Source organism: Cydia strobilella, chromosome 2 (assembly GCF_947568885.1).
Source record: "Cydia strobilella chromosome 2, ilCydStro3.1, whole genome shotgun sequence".
Taxonomy (NCBI): domain Eukaryota; kingdom Metazoa; phylum Arthropoda; class Insecta; order Lepidoptera; family Tortricidae; genus Cydia; species Cydia strobilella.
The window spans coordinates 29,321,490-29,337,535 of NC_086042.1; the positions used below are offsets into that span (position 1 = coordinate 29,321,490).

General features: G+C 41.8%; 2 protein-coding genes across 2 annotated transcripts in view; one reads left to right on the forward strand and one right to left on the reverse strand.

The window, feature by feature from the left end:
* LOC134755172 (proteoglycan 4) overlaps positions 1–626 on the forward strand; it is a 60,078-nt gene extending 59,452 nt beyond the window's left edge. Inside the window, exon 23 of the mRNA XM_063691681.1 lies at positions 87–626. Within this exon, the coding sequence (XP_063547751.1) occupies positions 87–92 (6 nt within the window). The 3' untranslated portion in view covers positions 93–626. The remainder of the gene's footprint in view (positions 1–86) is intronic.
* A 3,832-nt stretch (positions 627–4,458) lies between these two features.
* LOC134755195 (ATP synthase subunit gamma, mitochondrial) lies at positions 4,459–15,875 on the reverse strand. Its single transcript, XM_063691718.1, has 8 exons — positions 15,745–15,875; positions 15,395–15,565; positions 14,043–14,121; positions 13,434–13,491; positions 12,055–12,212; positions 11,006–11,170; positions 7,670–7,768; positions 4,459–5,795 (listed from the first exon to the last, which is right to left on the reverse strand). Exons 2-8 carry the CDS (start codon positions 15,553–15,555, stop codon positions 5,628–5,630), a joined length of 888 nt encoding a protein of 295 aa, XP_063547788.1. The 5' UTR covers positions 15,556–15,565; positions 15,745–15,875; the 3' UTR covers positions 4,459–5,627.
* Between the last annotated feature and the right edge of the window lie 171 nt (positions 15,876–16,046).

The window sequence follows — 16,046 nt, forward strand, 5'->3', positions numbered from 1 at the left end:
CACGCCCTTACCGCTAGGCCACCAGCGCTTTCTCCCAAAAGTGTATACAGTATATATTTAATCTAAACTTTCAATTTATTTTTCAGGTATAACATCGAGGTGAGACCAGTCGCGGGCGATCATTGTAAATAGTATTATGTAATTTGTATGTTATCGCTAATTATATATAGATATATAATGCCGACCATCCACTAAACACCGGTCCACGCCCGAAATCACTAATTTATAATGAGCTACTGTTGCTTATTGCAATCATGTATTTTCTCAGTATATTAACATTATATTCACCAGAAATTATAATAATTATGGCAATCATACACAAATCGAGTCCGTACCCTACAGTAATCATAGAAATAATTTACGCTTCCTCCAAAGTCTAACTTTTTCGAAAGGGACCCACTGACTATCAGTCCGCCGGACGATATGGGCCTGTTAGTTAGAACAATAATTTGACAGGCCGATATCGCCCAGCGAACTGATAGTCAGTGGGCCTTAAGACTGTAAAGTAGTATCCAAAATTACTTACACCGTGAAAAGAAAATTAGCATTTCATAAATAGCGTTAGATTTGTACCATTGCGCGGTGATTTCATTATCGGGTCAAAATTCATTTCGTTCTTATTTTTTGACCCCAAAAATATGACTGAAGCTTTTTGTACGGGGTGAAATTTAGTTTTTAATTTTTCTCAAGAGAATTATAATATACAGCTAGAAAGACATGCAATAAAACTCAACTTTATTTATTTATTTAATACAAAAATATAAGCGTGACAGTGGTCAGAAACAAGACAACGAAAAGAATGTTCATTTAAACTTTCACGATTTTTACTCATTATTATTCACAACGACGGGACTTAATCGCGTAAAATAAGTCCCGTCGTTGTGAATAATAATAAAAAGAATGTTGGCCCACTCCTCGATACCACCATAGAACTGTTTTTTCTTGTTAATTATTATTTACTGTGTATTGCCAATAAAAGGTTTAATGTTGATTATCTGACTGTCAGTAGAGTAGAATTTTAGAAAATTATAATTATCGGGTGCAAAGATCTGTATTGTCAATATAATTTATAAAATTGACATAACACTTTGAAAACGGTCAAGAAACTTTCATTGTTATAGTAAAAATGTAATCATGTTTCTTAGGCGAATGGATATTGTTTAGGTATTTCGTATTAGCGTATTATTAGATGTTAAAACATTATGTTTTAAAATTGACGACATAAGAATTAGCGCTAAGTTAGTGCGCTAAGTAGTACACGTGGCTACTGCATTCAATTTTAGTAGGCGATTTAAAGGCACCTTTGATTTTGAACCTTAACTAAATTATATAAGGCTGTTTATTGCATGTTTAGGTTGACATAATTTGTGTGCGATTTTTATATTTAATTATCCCCATGCATGAAGTTTATATTTGAACGAAATATGTTTTATTCGGATGTTTGTTACCGTTGTATCATGTTACAAATGCATTTCCGTTTTTAAATTACCATTTAATTACTTAAAATTATAAATAAAAAGTACAAAAATTTGCCCGCGAAAAGCTAGTGAGCGAAACGCTCGAAACGCCACGTGACGTCACGCGTTCGACAGATTAGTGTCATTAGTAGCAAACGTCAGTTGGGCCGCCCAACGTGTGACGTCATCACGCTCTGTCGAATTCGCGCCGAAAATTATGAGCGTTTCAACCGCTCAAAAATTTTCAAGATATTAAATATTTTTTAATAAAATAATGTTAAGGTTTACAAAAGTATTTTTATCATTTCCGGTGTTCCAACGATATAAATTATGAATCCAAAACTAAAAATAAATTCATGCATGGAGCTAATTAGAGAATCTTGCTAATTCTAAATTCAAATTTATGTGCTCTATGGTTAGGTTAATTTTTAAAGAACCTTTAAAATATTAAGTTTTAATAACACCACGACCAACGCTGATCAATATATTTAGTGGCTATGTGCGTGACTGTTGCCTCACTTTTGAATACATTATTTGTCAAATTGTGTGCAATTTTTTTGCCACAACGTGTGTTGTCATGGCTTTTAATTCCCTCACTACGCGTTGCGCACATAGCCAATAGATGTAGTAGAAAAAAATCCTGTGTTAGACTAAATATTGTTAGATTTATATAAATTTGAATGCAGCCGTTTTCTTGACGTATATTAGAATTTTAATTAATATAATATAAAGTTGTAATTGTATGTAATGTTTTTTTGTCGCTGTGCAATTGAAAGTTTTATAAAACGGCTTGAATCTAAATGCGTTTTTTGTTCACCTAAATAGACATCAAAAAAAAAAAAAAAGTGTAGTAGTTATAGACATGAAACCGAGCGACCATGGGTAAGAGAAAGACATATTCATGTATTGACAGGTTAATGTATGGCAGCATAATCCTTTTTCTCTTTCACTTATAAATTTCTGTATTTCGCCAGCGCCTCCTACCTATGCTGCCATAACCCGACCATGAAAAAAAAGCCGGTCGGTGATAAGGACAAAGCATGGCACTATTTTCTCTTCCCTCTTATAGGAATCGCAATAAGACTATCTTTCTCTATCAAAGAGTGTCAGGCCCTTGGAGAATATATATTCCTTTGAATAGACCTTGATTAGGATTAGCCCTTTGACTGTCATACGTTTAACCGGGTTCACCATTTGACGGTTGGCGCTCTAATACTAAGACCAAAGAGGATATAATAAATAAATAATAAGATAGAGTGGTACTGTCATAGTAAATTTTGTAACCATTGTAAATTCACTGCCATCTATCGACATACTTTTAAAACTAAAAATGAAGATTTATAAAAATACGTTAAAATGTATTTAAATATGGATAAATGATTTTTTTTACTTGCATTAATTATTTTTATATGATTTTGACCCATGTTCTTTCACTGATATGCGTTAAAATTATAACAAACGAAACCGTCAACGCCCTCTATACGAGAGTAGGCCAACACTAGTGGCGCCTAATCGAGAATCAATTTTTCATGATTTTCGAGGCACGTTTTTTCCTTAGACTGTATCCAACTGAGTTATATCTATCTTTGCTAAGACGTAAGCGCCGACCGCCATACGGTACCTTTTCCATGGAATGTCACAAATTTCGAAATTTTGTAAAGGATATTTACAAATCATCTAAGAAAACTTTCATAGGGTTAGAGAAATTGAGTTTTAGTCCTCATTGGACATTTAATTACAAAGACTGTTTTTACAATGTAAGTATGGATGGTATAGAAAGGATCGCAATCTCTTATGGCAGAATTGTTGTAAAAGTGACCGCGTTAAGCTTTAAATAATAGTTCCTAATCTCTCCGGTGGCGCTAGTTAGGCTCTGGGACATGAGTATAACATGAACCATATAAGGCAACAAATAACCCGACCAAATTACGTAGGTTGTTTTTGGTAGTATTTCGGTGTATGGTGGCGCCGCCTAATTACTGTTTTTTGATGGACACTTTTCATACATAGAGATTTGGCTCCTTTATATAGTCTCCATGGCGTTAAGCTTTAAATAATAGTTCCTAATCTCTCCGGTGGCGCTAGTTAGGCTCTGGGACATGAGTATAACATGAACCATATAAGTATGGATGGTATAGAAAGGATCGCAATCTCTTATGGCAGAATTGTTGTAAAAGTGAACGCTTTCAGCTTTAAATAATAGTTCCTAATCTCTCCGGTGGCGCTAGTTAGGCTCTGGGACATGAGTATAACATGAACCATATAAGTATGGATGGTATAGAAAGGATCGCAATCTCTTATGGCAGAATTGTTGTAAAAGTGACCGCGTTAAGCTTTAAATAATAGTTCCTAATCTCTCCGGTGGCGCTAGTTAGGCTCTGGGACATGAGTATAACATGAACCATATAAGTATGGATGGTATAGAAAGGATCGCAATCTCTTATGGCAGAATTGTTGTAAAAGTGACCGCTTTCAGCTTTAAATAATAGTTCCTAATCTCTCCGGTGGCGCTAGTTAGGCTCTGGGACATGAGTATAACATGAACCATATAAGTATGGATGGTATAGAAAGGATCGCAATCTCTTATGGCAGAATTGTTGTAAAAGTGACCGCTTTCAGCTTTAAATAATAGTTCCTAATCTCTCCGGTGGCGCTAGTTAGGCTCTGGGACATGAGTATAACATGAACCATATAAGTATGGATGGTATAGAAAGGATTGCAATCTCTTATGGCAGAATTGTTGTAAAAGTGACCGCGTTAAGCTTTAAATAATAGTTCCTAATCTCTCCGGTGGCGCTAGTTAGGCTCTGGGACATGAGTATAACATGAACCATATAAGGCAACAAATAACCCGACCAAATTACGTAGGTTGTTTTTGGTAGTATTTCGGTGTATGGTGGCGCCGCCTAATTACTGTTTTTTGATGGACACTTTTCATACATAGAGATTTGGCTCCTTTATATAGTCTCCATGAATGTAAGTTTTAAATAAAAACAACGAATAAATCTAAACGATACTTTATTATTTAAACCACCACTTTCACCGTTCCAACCATGATCGACCATGAATCTCAAACAGTGTCCAAATATATTTATAAAAAGGTGTTATAGCCAGTTAAGTATATAAATGCGTGTTTTTTTACATATAAATGTGAACACTGTCCGATAACGTCAGCAATATGGTACATTTTTTCTATTGTTTACATTTTTTAAACGGCAGTATATTATAAATAAAACAATGATTTTCGACGACGAATTTCAGGCTTATTAGTCGAGTACAAATCACGCGAGGTTCGACACCCCCCCCCCCCCCCACATATCCTTACGTATATATTTTTGACCCAATTTCACACTTCACATTAAAAATACACGTGAGGTCTCCTTATACCCCCCCTGTTTGTCAAGCAAATCTTGTCAGTAAGTACAAAAAACTTTTCTTTTCTTTTAGGTGCCAGTACTTGTGTAAGACAAAGATTGTATGATTCTCTCTATGTTTGAAATGAGACAGTCCTTTGACAAACTACTTAATCGCGTATCATTTCTTCACCTTAATTCAAGGTGAAAAAATGCATATTTATGAACTCGACTGTACTAGTGTAAGACAAAGAGTATGATTCACTAGACTTTAATTGACCGGGATATAGACCGTGATACACCAGTGATACCCAAACCACCAGTGAACCAGTGATATCCGAATCAAACACGCGTAGTGACACCGTGAGTGTAGTGTGTTTGGACAGACCAACGAGTGTGAACGCGACCGGACCAACAAGTGTGAATGCGACCGTTGGTAACGTTGAAAGTGAACGCAGCCGACTCGCCAGAATGAGGGTAGACAGAGCGCTGTCTACACAACTTTGACACCCACCCGCCATCTTCAGTCACCCGTGAACATGATGCATGTAACTGCGTCGAAATATCGGGAGCTCACAAATAATACAAAAGGTAATCACGGTCTATATCCCGGTCAATATAAGTCTAGTGAAACTAACCGTGAATCATTCAAAACTATGTTTGAAATGAGACAGTCCTTTGACAAACTACTTAATCAATACGCGATTAAGTTCACTGTAGAGCATGTGAGGTTTCCTTATACCCTCAACGTGATCTGTCGTGATTTTTCCTCCCCCTATCGAACCTCACGTGATTTATGCACAAGCCCCCGTTATGTTTACTCGAGCGCGGCGGCGCCGGAGATGATCTCGATGAGCTCCCTGGTGATGACGGCCTGGCGCGTGCGGTTGTACGTGAGCTGCAACTTGTCGATCATCTCGCCCGCGTTCTTTGAAGCGTTGTCCATCGCCGTCATGCGCGACGACTGCTCCGAGCACGCCCCCTCCTACGACCGGTCAAGGGTGAGTCGCGCACGCACGGTTGCGTACCATTACCAAAGAGAATGTGACGTAATCGAATTTAAACTGTTGTGAGACATACTAATATTAAATCATTTTACGGTTTAGACTCACTTGTTTGTCTTGTACTGAAAATCAGCGTCGCGGAGTGTGCCATGTTGGCTCACACCGTGACACCAAGCTGAGTAAGGACCACTTAGCGCAACCTCATTCTGTTTAATTATTTCTAGTTTTAGTCTTGTTATGTTGTGCTAATAAATGCTTTTTCTTTCTTTCTTTCTTCTTTCTTTTAGTCACTCGCGCGACATATTTCGGAGAGCCTAGGTCTCCTTTCTCGAGCACTAATAGTGCGAGCAGCGTTTAGTACGCAACACACGGTCGTCGTGAACGCTGCTCGCACTATTAGTGCTTGAGAAAGGAGACCTAGGCTCTCCGAAACATGTCGCGCGAGTGACTAAAACAAGTGAGTCTAAACCGTAAAATGATTTAAGAATGTGACGTTTTTAAGCAAAAGGTACCACATTGCCGCTTGTCGATAAGGTTGATTTCAAATTGAAACTATTGAAATAGCGCCTTATTGACAACCGACAATAAGTACCCTTTTGGTTGAAAATGGCACAAATATAGGATAGAGGGGAATGTCATAGCAAAGAGGATATAATAGAATAGAGCAGTAGTCATAGCAAAGAAAGATATAACTCCGTAATAGATGGATGGATACAGCTAAGGAAAAAACGTGCACCGAAAATCAAGAAAATTTGATTCTCGTTCAGAGGGCGCTACTAGCTTTGGCCTACTGTCGTATAGATGACGTTGACGGTTTCGTTTGTTATTTAACAATTTTAACGCATATCAGTGAAAGAACATGGGTCAAAATCATAAAAATAATTAATGCAAATAAAATAAAAAACATTTATCCCTATTTAAATACATTTTATCGTATTTTTATAAATCTTCATTTTTAGTTTTAAAGTGTGTCGATAGATGGCAGTGAATTTACTGGGGTTACAAAATTTACTATGACAGTACCGCTCTAGTACAAGTTACTCTATGGTCATAGTAAATTTTGTAATCACAGTAAATTCAGTGCCATCTATCGACACACTTTAAAACAAAAAATGAAGATTTATAAAAATACGATAAAATGTATTTAAATATGGATAAATGGTTTTTTTATTTGCATTTATTATTTTTATATGATTTTGACCCATGTTCTTTCACTAATATGCGTTAAAATTGTTAAATAACAAACGAAACCGTCAACCGCCCTCTATACGAGAGTAGGCCAAAACTAGTGGCGCCATCTGATCGAGAATCAAATTTTCGTGATTTTCGAGGCACGTTTTTTCCTTAGACTGTATCCATCTATTACGGAGTTATATCTAACTCGGCGTTTAGTAACATACTTAGGTATTATGATTTAAAAAAAAACCGGCCAAGTGCGAGTCGGACTCGCGCACCGAGGGTTCCGTACTTTTTTAGTATTTGTTGTTATAGCGGCAACAGAAATACATCTGTGAAAATTTCAACTGTCTAGCTATCACGGTTCATGAGATAGAGCCTGGTGACAGACAGACGGACAATTAGTTTGAATCTTCTCAAATGATTTTTACGGCAAAAACCCTAATCTGTTAAACAAATGCCATTGTTTCTTTTGTGAGAGCGCGTGGCCATTGTTCTGAGCGCGTGACCATTGTGTCTCAGCGCGTGGCACGCGCTCAGAAACAATGGCCACGCACTCACACAATAGAAACAATGGGTTTTGTTTAACGGATTACGGTCTGGCGTAAAAATCATTCGAGAAGAATCAAACTATAATACGGTCCCGTTTCCCTTTGGGTACGGAACCCTAAAAACCAACCTTCAGAGCGTAGTAGAGCATGGAGGCCAGCGAGAACTCCATGTAGGACTGCAGCACTTCCGAGTCCAGGGAGTCGTACACCGCCAGCTTGGGAGCAGCCTGTTCAAACAATTTAGAATTAACAATGGACAGGGATTAACGTTAGTAAATTTTATTTCGAATAGGGTAGTTGTACATGTTGAATTTTATAACTAAATCTAGGATATCCTCCTAGAGTTAAATAGATAGAAAAAAAGCAATCTATCACAATAAATTGGAAACTTAAAAAATATATGGGAATAATAAAAAAAATACAAGACCTCAGTTAAAAAAAAACTAACAAGTAGGAAAAAAATAACGGTACCATTCGATTCCTTACATTTTATTAAAAAAAATATTATACAGCAACAATATACATAAACGCAATATTTCACCGACAAAATCGCAATTTCCTTGTTTTCCGTACATCGAAACGGCTTCTAAGCAAAGTGACATAGTGACGTCACGATGTGTTGCCATTTTGTTAGAGCGTTTCGTCAGTAAAGTGCGGGTGCCAGACTGACCATCATTTGTGACTTTTTTATTGCTTTAAGACTGGTCCCATACAGACATTTGATAACAAACCTGATCGACTGATAACCATTAAAAAAAATGTAAAACTACCCAATTTAATTCGGATTCGTATAGAAGGTGCAAACACATGCTGGTCGCCCTTAGAGTTGGTAAAAGAAGCCAAGTGGCGGTCAACCCGTGAATGGTCGGAACGAAAAGTAGTAAACTGGCGGCCCACCACTCACGGTTCGATGCTAAAACCAGTAAACTTTCGGCCACCAGTGAGTGGCTAATGAGGTGTTGCCGTATTTAGAGGTGAAATTAAGATGATCTTGTCGGAGCCGAACTCGTAGCCGGAGGTCAGTACGCCGGAGGTGTACCACAGTCATGTCACCAGTGATATAGCCTACCTCGACAGCCTTCCTGCTGAACAGCGGCAGGTCAGCTTGGGCATAAGAGACCACGGACCGGAACTTGTTGTAGATGATCTTGCCGGAGCGGAACTCGTAGCCGGAGGTCAGTATGCCGGAGGTGTACTACAGTCATGTCACCAGTGATATAGCTACCTCGACAGCCTGCCTGCTGAACAGGGGAAGGTCGGCCTGCTCGTAGGACACGACGGAGCGGAACTTGTTGTAGATGATCTTGCCGGAGCCGAACTCGTAGCCGGAGGTCATGGTGTACTACAGTCATGTCACCAGTGATATAGCTACCTCGAAAGCCTGCCTGCTGAACAGGGGAAGGTCGGCCTGCTCGTAGGACACGACGGAGCGGAACTTGTTGTAGATGATCTTGCCGGAGCCGAACTCGTAGCCGGAGGTCAGTATGCCGGAGGTGTACCACAGTCATGTCACCAGTGATATAGCTACCTCGACAGCCTGCCTGCTGAACAGGGGAAGGTCGGCCTGCTCGTAGGACACGACGGAGCGGAACTTGTTGTAGATGATCTTGCCGGAGCCGAACTCGTAGCCGGAGGTCAGGGTGTACTACAGTCATGTCACCAGTGATATAGCTACCTCGACAGCCTGCCTGCTGAACAGGGGAAGGTCGGCCTGCTCGTAGGACACGACGGAGCGGAACTTGTTGTAGATGATCTTGCCGGAGCCGAACTCGTAGCCGGAGGTCAGGGTGTACTACAGTCATGTCACCAGTGATATAGCTACCTCGACAGCCTGCCTGCTGAACAGGGGAAGGTCGGCCTGCTCGTAGGACACGACGGAGCGGAACTTGTTGTAGATGATCTTGCCGGAGCCGAACTCGTAGCCGGAGGTCAGGGTGTACTACAGTCATGTCACCAGTGATATAGCTACCTCGACAGCCTGCCTGCTGAACAGGGGAAGGTCGGCCTGCTCGTAGGACACGACGGAGCGGAACTTGTTGTAGATGATCTTGCCGGAGCCGAACTCGTAGCCGGAGGTCAGTATGCCGGAGGTGTACCACAGTCATGTCACCAGTGATATAGCTACCTCGACAGCCTGCCTGCTGAACAGGGGAAGGTCGGCCTGCTCGTAGGACACGACGGAGCGGAACTTGTTGTAGATGATCTTGCCGGAGCCGAACTCGTAGCCGGAGGTCAGGGTGTACTACAGTCATGTCACCAGTGATATAGCTACCTCGACAGCCTGCCTGCTGAACAGGGGAAGGTCGGCCTGCTCGTAGGACACGACGGAGCGGAACTTGTTGTAGATGATCTTGCCGGAGCCGAACTCGTAGCCGGAGGTCAGGGTGTACTACAGTCATGTCACCAGTGATATAGCTACCTCGACAGCCTGCCTGCTGAACAGGGGAAGGTCGGCCTGCTCGTAGGACACGACGGAGCGGAACTTGTTGTAGATGATCTTGCCGGAGCCGAACTCGTAGCCGGAGGTCAGGGTGTACTACAGTCATGTCACCAGTGATATAGCTACCTCGACAGCCTGCCTGCTGAACAGGGGAAGGTCGGCCTGCTCGTAGGACACGACGGAGCGTAACTTGTTGTAGATGATCTTGCCGGAGCCGAACTCGTAGCCGGAGGTCAGTATGCCGGAGGTGTACCACAGTCATGTCACCAGTGATATAGCTACCTCGACAGCCTGCCTGCTGAACAGGGGAAGGTCGGCCTGCTCGTAGGACACGACGGAGCGGAACTTGTTGTAGATGATCTTGCCGGAGCCGAACTCGTAGCCGGAGGTCAGGGTGTACTACAGTCATGTCACCAGTGTATAGCTACCTCGACAGCCTGCCTGCTGAACAGGGGAAGGTCGGCCTGCTCGTAGGACACGACGGAGCGGAACTTGTTGTAGATGATCTTGCCGGAGCCGAACTCGTAGCCGGAGGTCAGGGTGTACTACAGTCATGTCACCAGTGTATAGCTACCTCGACAGCCTGCCTGCTGAACAGGGGAAGGTCGGCCTGCTCGTAGGACACGACGGAGCGGAACTTGTTGTAGATGATCTTGCCGGAGCCGAACTCGTAGCCGGAGGTCAGGGTGTACTACAGTCATGTCACCAGTGATATAGCTACCTCGACAGCCTGCCTGCTGAACAGGGGAAGGTCGGCCTGCTCGTAGGACACGACGGAGCGGAACTTGTTGTAGATGATCTTGCCGGAGCCGAACTCGTAGCCGGAGGTCAGTATGCCGGAGGTGTACCACAGTCATGTCACCAGTGATATAGCTACCTCGACAGCCTGCCTGCTGAACAGGGGAAGGTCGGCCTGCTCGTAGGACACGACGGAGCGGAACTTGTTGTAGATGATCTTGCCGGAGCCGAACTCGTAGCCGGAGGTCAGGGTGTACTACAGTCATGTCACCAGTGATATAGCTACCTCGACAGCCTGCCTGCTGAACAGGGGAAGGTCGGCCTGCTCGTAGGACACGACGGAGCGGAACTTGTTGTAGATGATCTTGCCGGAGCCGAACTCGTAGCCGGAGGTGAGGATGCCGTTAGCGAGCTTTGCGGCGTCGAGGAACGTGGGGGGGAGGCGGCCGATCTGAAATAATTCATGGATAGTTAATGCTACAATACAGATCCCTGCTTACAATGTTATAAATGCGAAATTAGGTAGAAGAGTCTGTCTGTTGCCTCTTCACGCTTAAACCGATTTAGATGAAATTTGGTAAAGATGGATATAGGCCCGAGGAAGGACATCAGAATAGCGTGGGACTTGTCGCCGTCGCAGATGACCTTGATGTTTTCGACGCCGGGCTTGACCAGATGACCTTGACATAACTAACCTCGTTGCACACAGAGATGATGTGCTTCCCGTACAGACGGGACAGAATAGCGCGCGACTTGTCACTGACGCAGATGACCTTGATGTTTTCGACGCCGGGCTCGACCAGATGACCTTGACATAACTAACCTCGTTGCACACAGAGATGATGTGCTTCCCGTACAGACGGGACAGAATAGCGCGCGACTTGTCGCTGACGCAGATGACCTTGATGTTTTCGACGCCGGGCTCGACCAGATGACCTTGACATAACTAACCTCGTTGCACACAGAGATGATGTGCTTCCCGTACAGACGGGACAGAATAGCGCGCGACTTGTCACTGACGCAGATGACCTTGATGTTTTCGACGCCGGGCTCGACCAGATGACCTTGACATAACTAACCTCGTTGCACACAGAGATGATGTGCTTCCCGTACAGACGGGACAGAATAGCGCGCGACTTGTCGCTGACGCAGATGACCTTGATGTTTTCGACGCCGGGCTCGACCAGATGACCTTGACATAACTAACCTCGTTGCACACAGAGATGATGTGCTTCCCGTACAGACGGGACAGAATAGCGCGCGACTTGTCACTGACGCAGATGACCTTGATGTTTTCGACGCCGGGCTCGACCAGATGACCTTGACATAACTAACCTCGTTGCACACAGAGATGATGTGCTTCCCGTACAGACGGGACAGAATAGCGCGCGACTTGTCGCCGACGCAGATGACCTTAATGTTCTCGGCGCCGGGCTCGGCGAGGCGGAGACGAATGACCTTGGACACGCCGGTGTGGACGGCGCCGCACAGACCTGACAAAATAATATAGGTACAATCGAAGAACGCAGTTGCGACAAGCTAGCGGCGAGCACTAACAATAATATTATCCCAGATATTTATCGATGTGACAGACAGACAGTCGCAATATGGTCGCAATAAAGGTTTCCTTTTACATTTTTGGTACGGGTTAAGGCAAAAACGTAGTTTCGCGTTGATTTGTATCCTGTGCCACAGAATAAATAATAGTACTAGGTACAGAAGTTTAAACTCTCTAATAATGCGTCTACTACGACAGATCCATTCCGAACAGGCGTTCCTTAGCGGTGCGCGGCAATTACTATGGCTAGACACCAAACTTGGTGTGGGCCGCGTGTACTTGTCTTGTAGCGACGCGGCGAAATCGCGGAGTGAGCCACGCCTGCCCGGCCGAGAAGATATAAGAAGACATTCAATTATAGGGTTGTTTATTAAAGAAACCCGTCATTTGTGTCTTTCATTCATTTAAGTGTTATGAAAATAAAACTTAATTGGAAACGCGAGAGGACGCCCAGGTTGGAGAGGAGCAAAGTGGAGAAAGGCAAATAGGAAAGCGGACCCTGGCAAAGGCCGGGATAACGCTAGGTAGAATCAGGGACCGGCCTGCTATCCCTTATCGGGGTTTTATAAGGGTATTGCATAAGGCTTAACTCACCATACCCTTTGCCAGACGAAACCCTTTGTTTTGGTTTTAAAAACCCTTATATAAAGCTACCACATTTGAGTGATCGGTAGCCCAAATACCCTTACAAAACCCTTATCATCCCACCAACACCTTGCATATTGCTTATAAGGGTTAGCCTTATAAAGGGCTTCCCTTTTAGCATATAACCGTGCTAATTTAAGTCGTCTACCTTGTTCATAAAGCACACATTACTTCGAATCCGAGCGATCGTCGGCGGAGACGGCGGCGTTCTTTGACTAGGCGCGTATTTTCTTTCCTTTTCATACACTACCGTAGATATATACTAATCCTGTCTCTTTCACGCTAAGGGAAACCTTTATAAAAAGCGCTTAAAGATAAGGGTAACCCTTATTAAGAGCTAGCCTTATTTTTGGTTAGCTTGTCGGTAAGGGTTAGTCAAAGGTAAGGGTATGAATGGGCTTGCAGCTCAAAAGGGAAAGTCTTTCAATGTGTTAGCCGTGTTTAAGTGTCGCCCATTGAAAGGGTTTTATCGCGGAAAGGGTTGTCCGGTCCCTGGGTAGAATAAGCTTACCTCTGTCGGAGGTCATGGCAATGTAGAGCTGCTTGGGCTCATCTTCAGGTGCCTGGACCTGTAGAAATATCGAATTTATATTATTAGAATAAAAGAAAAGTTATTTCAGCGTTTTTAAAAATTTATCCTCTAAAAGGGACACTGCCAAAAGTGCCCACTTACCATTATTATTAAGAGTTGGTAAAAACCTTAGTCTTTAGAGTTCTCAGCTTTGGCCTTAACTTGATTTAAGTTCTAATTTAGAATATTGAAGTTAGATTTCAAGTAGCGGCGTGTAGGCCTCGTAATTTAAGATGAACCTTATCATAAGGAGCAACATGGTCCTTTTTCTAGAATACAATATGTGCCATTTTCAACCAAAAGGGTAGTTATTGTCGCTTGTCAGTAAGGCGCTATTTCCATATAGCTACAATTAGAAATCAACCTTATCAACAAGCGACAATGTGGTACCTTTTGGTTGAAAACGTCAGATATAATTAGCCAACAGTGACTAGTGCTAAGTAATGTTTACCGGTTGGTGTCCCAGGGGCAAAATTTGTGGCAAGCTGATCTGCAATTCTGCATCCAACATGGAGATTTTCTTTCTAAACAAGTTCACGGTATATTTACCTCAGCTTTCTCATAGAACTGGACAGCACCCTCTCCGTAGGGGCGCGCGGCCTTCAGGTCACGCTCAGCACGGGAGTACCTAGAAAATAGGTAAGTAGGTTAAAAATCACATAAAACAAAAGAATCTCGTATCTTTACAAAATACGAGAGTTGCTACTTATGTATCCGGAAAAGCAAAAAAGCGATCTAATAAGTACATCAAGTAAACAAAGGACGGAATACACAATAATATTAATATGGAACAACATAATATTAATACATCAAACGCTTTAGAATCAATTACAAAATAAGTGAAAAAAATTGCATACAATTCGTATTTTATTTTGATTGATAAGAGTTTGACTGCTGAAACGTTGAATGAAATTACAAGCAAATATCAGCCTTTATAAATTTTGTATTGTAGCCGGGTCTACATTAGTCCATTATGAAGCTTATTTCAAAGCATTTTTTTAGTTAGTGTTACTTTTATTACTTATTGGGACCGTGCATGATGACAGTGCCACACAGCGGTTGCAACTATAGGCTTGTATTTTTTCAAAACTATTAAGCGAGAAGTAAGTTAATCGTAATAATTTCAGTGAAAACTACTGAACGGATTTTTATGCGGTTTTCACCTATTAATAGAGTGATTCTTGAGGAAAGTTAAAGCGTATAATTTGTTAATGTTTTGTGTAAATTGGTTGAAATATGACGATATTTGGTAATGAAGTCAGAAAACACGCTGGCTAAGAGCTTTAGTCAAAAACGCTGCCCACCCCGTTTGAGATATAACAAAACAATGTATGGTGTAAAGATCTCTCTTTCATTACTCTACAAAAAAGTCAGCGATGGTGTAAGTATCTTTTAAGGATAACTTACTATACCCATTCTTATCTTCTACAAAAAGATTTCATAGTATGTGGTATTTGCAAAGCTATTTAAACAAACACAGTATTAATAATTATCAAATTAAATATGTTAGTTATATTAAGCATTTCATACAGATTACAATGGTCCCTTACGCCATACAATTTAAAAGAATATCTCAGGAGTAATCGTAAAATAAAGTTCCATTTCGACTCATATAACTTGTATGAAATGTTAAAGACGCTAATCCGTTAGTTGTCAATTTTTACCACCTTATGCATTGCAATCGTTTTACTTACCCCCATCATGTACTTCGCACGGTGCCAATACACATCACATTAAGTTTTACCCAATAAGGAGTAAGTGTACCATTTTGTCACACCATGCCAGTTCATCCAAACATCTAAGTTGAGTCTATCATACACTGTCTATGAATGATCTTTGAGATACTACTTAGCCCAGGTGCTCAATCTGCCCTAAAACACCCCATCCATAGCTGTACTTACTTGGCAGCGGACACCATCTTCATGGATTGGGTGATCTTCTTAATGTTCGTTACGGACTTCAGACGGAGGGAAATGAACTTCAGAGTGGCCATATTCCTGTTCTGCTGGTGACTGACCACCGCCGTCACCTGGGCGACACCAGGCGCGATACGTCCTAACATTTTTACGGCTCTGAAAACAAAATCAGATAATAGAAATGCAGGTTAGGTGCAGTTATGTAAGAATTTGACACCCTGATCCGCCGACATTGAAACAACTTCAACGGATTATAAGCACTCAATATTTGCACGGATGTATTTAACACGTATTTGTGATGGAAAATGTGCACTTTTAATTGGTATTATACTAACTTTTATTGGTTTTTTTGGTCAAGTACACCAGCCGACGATAATGTAGCTGGTTGGAAACGTCGTTCGGGTGGTTAGCCACAGAAGAAAAAACTTATGGTATCCGGAACGCAACCAAGAATATCCTCAGAGTAAAAAATGTTAAAATATGTTTTGGTCGACACATTTTTATAAAAACTTTGTTTTTTATTTATATTTATATTTAATTATAATTAGTTAACAAAATGGCTGATGTCTATACATCTACAGCAAACAATTTTAAAACGTCACCAGATTTAACAGTGCGTGGAATGGAGCGTTAACTC

What these genes read in the sequence shown, in the direction of transcription:
- LOC134755195 (XM_063691718.1), bottom strand. Translation starts at nt 15,555, where the DNA reads ATGTTAGGACGTATCGCGCCTGGTGTCGCCCAGGTGACGGCGGTGGTC. An exon ending in TCATCTCTGTGTGCAACGAG is followed by an intron (nt 11,171 to 12,054) that starts GTTAGTTATGTC and finishes GAATTATTTCAG; the next exon opens with ATCGGCCGCCTCCCCCCCAC. An exon ending in TGCTCTACTACGCTCTGAAG is followed by an intron (nt 5,796 to 7,669) that starts GTTGGTTTTTAG and finishes GACCGGTCGTAG; the next exon opens with GAGGGGGCGTGCTCGGAGCA.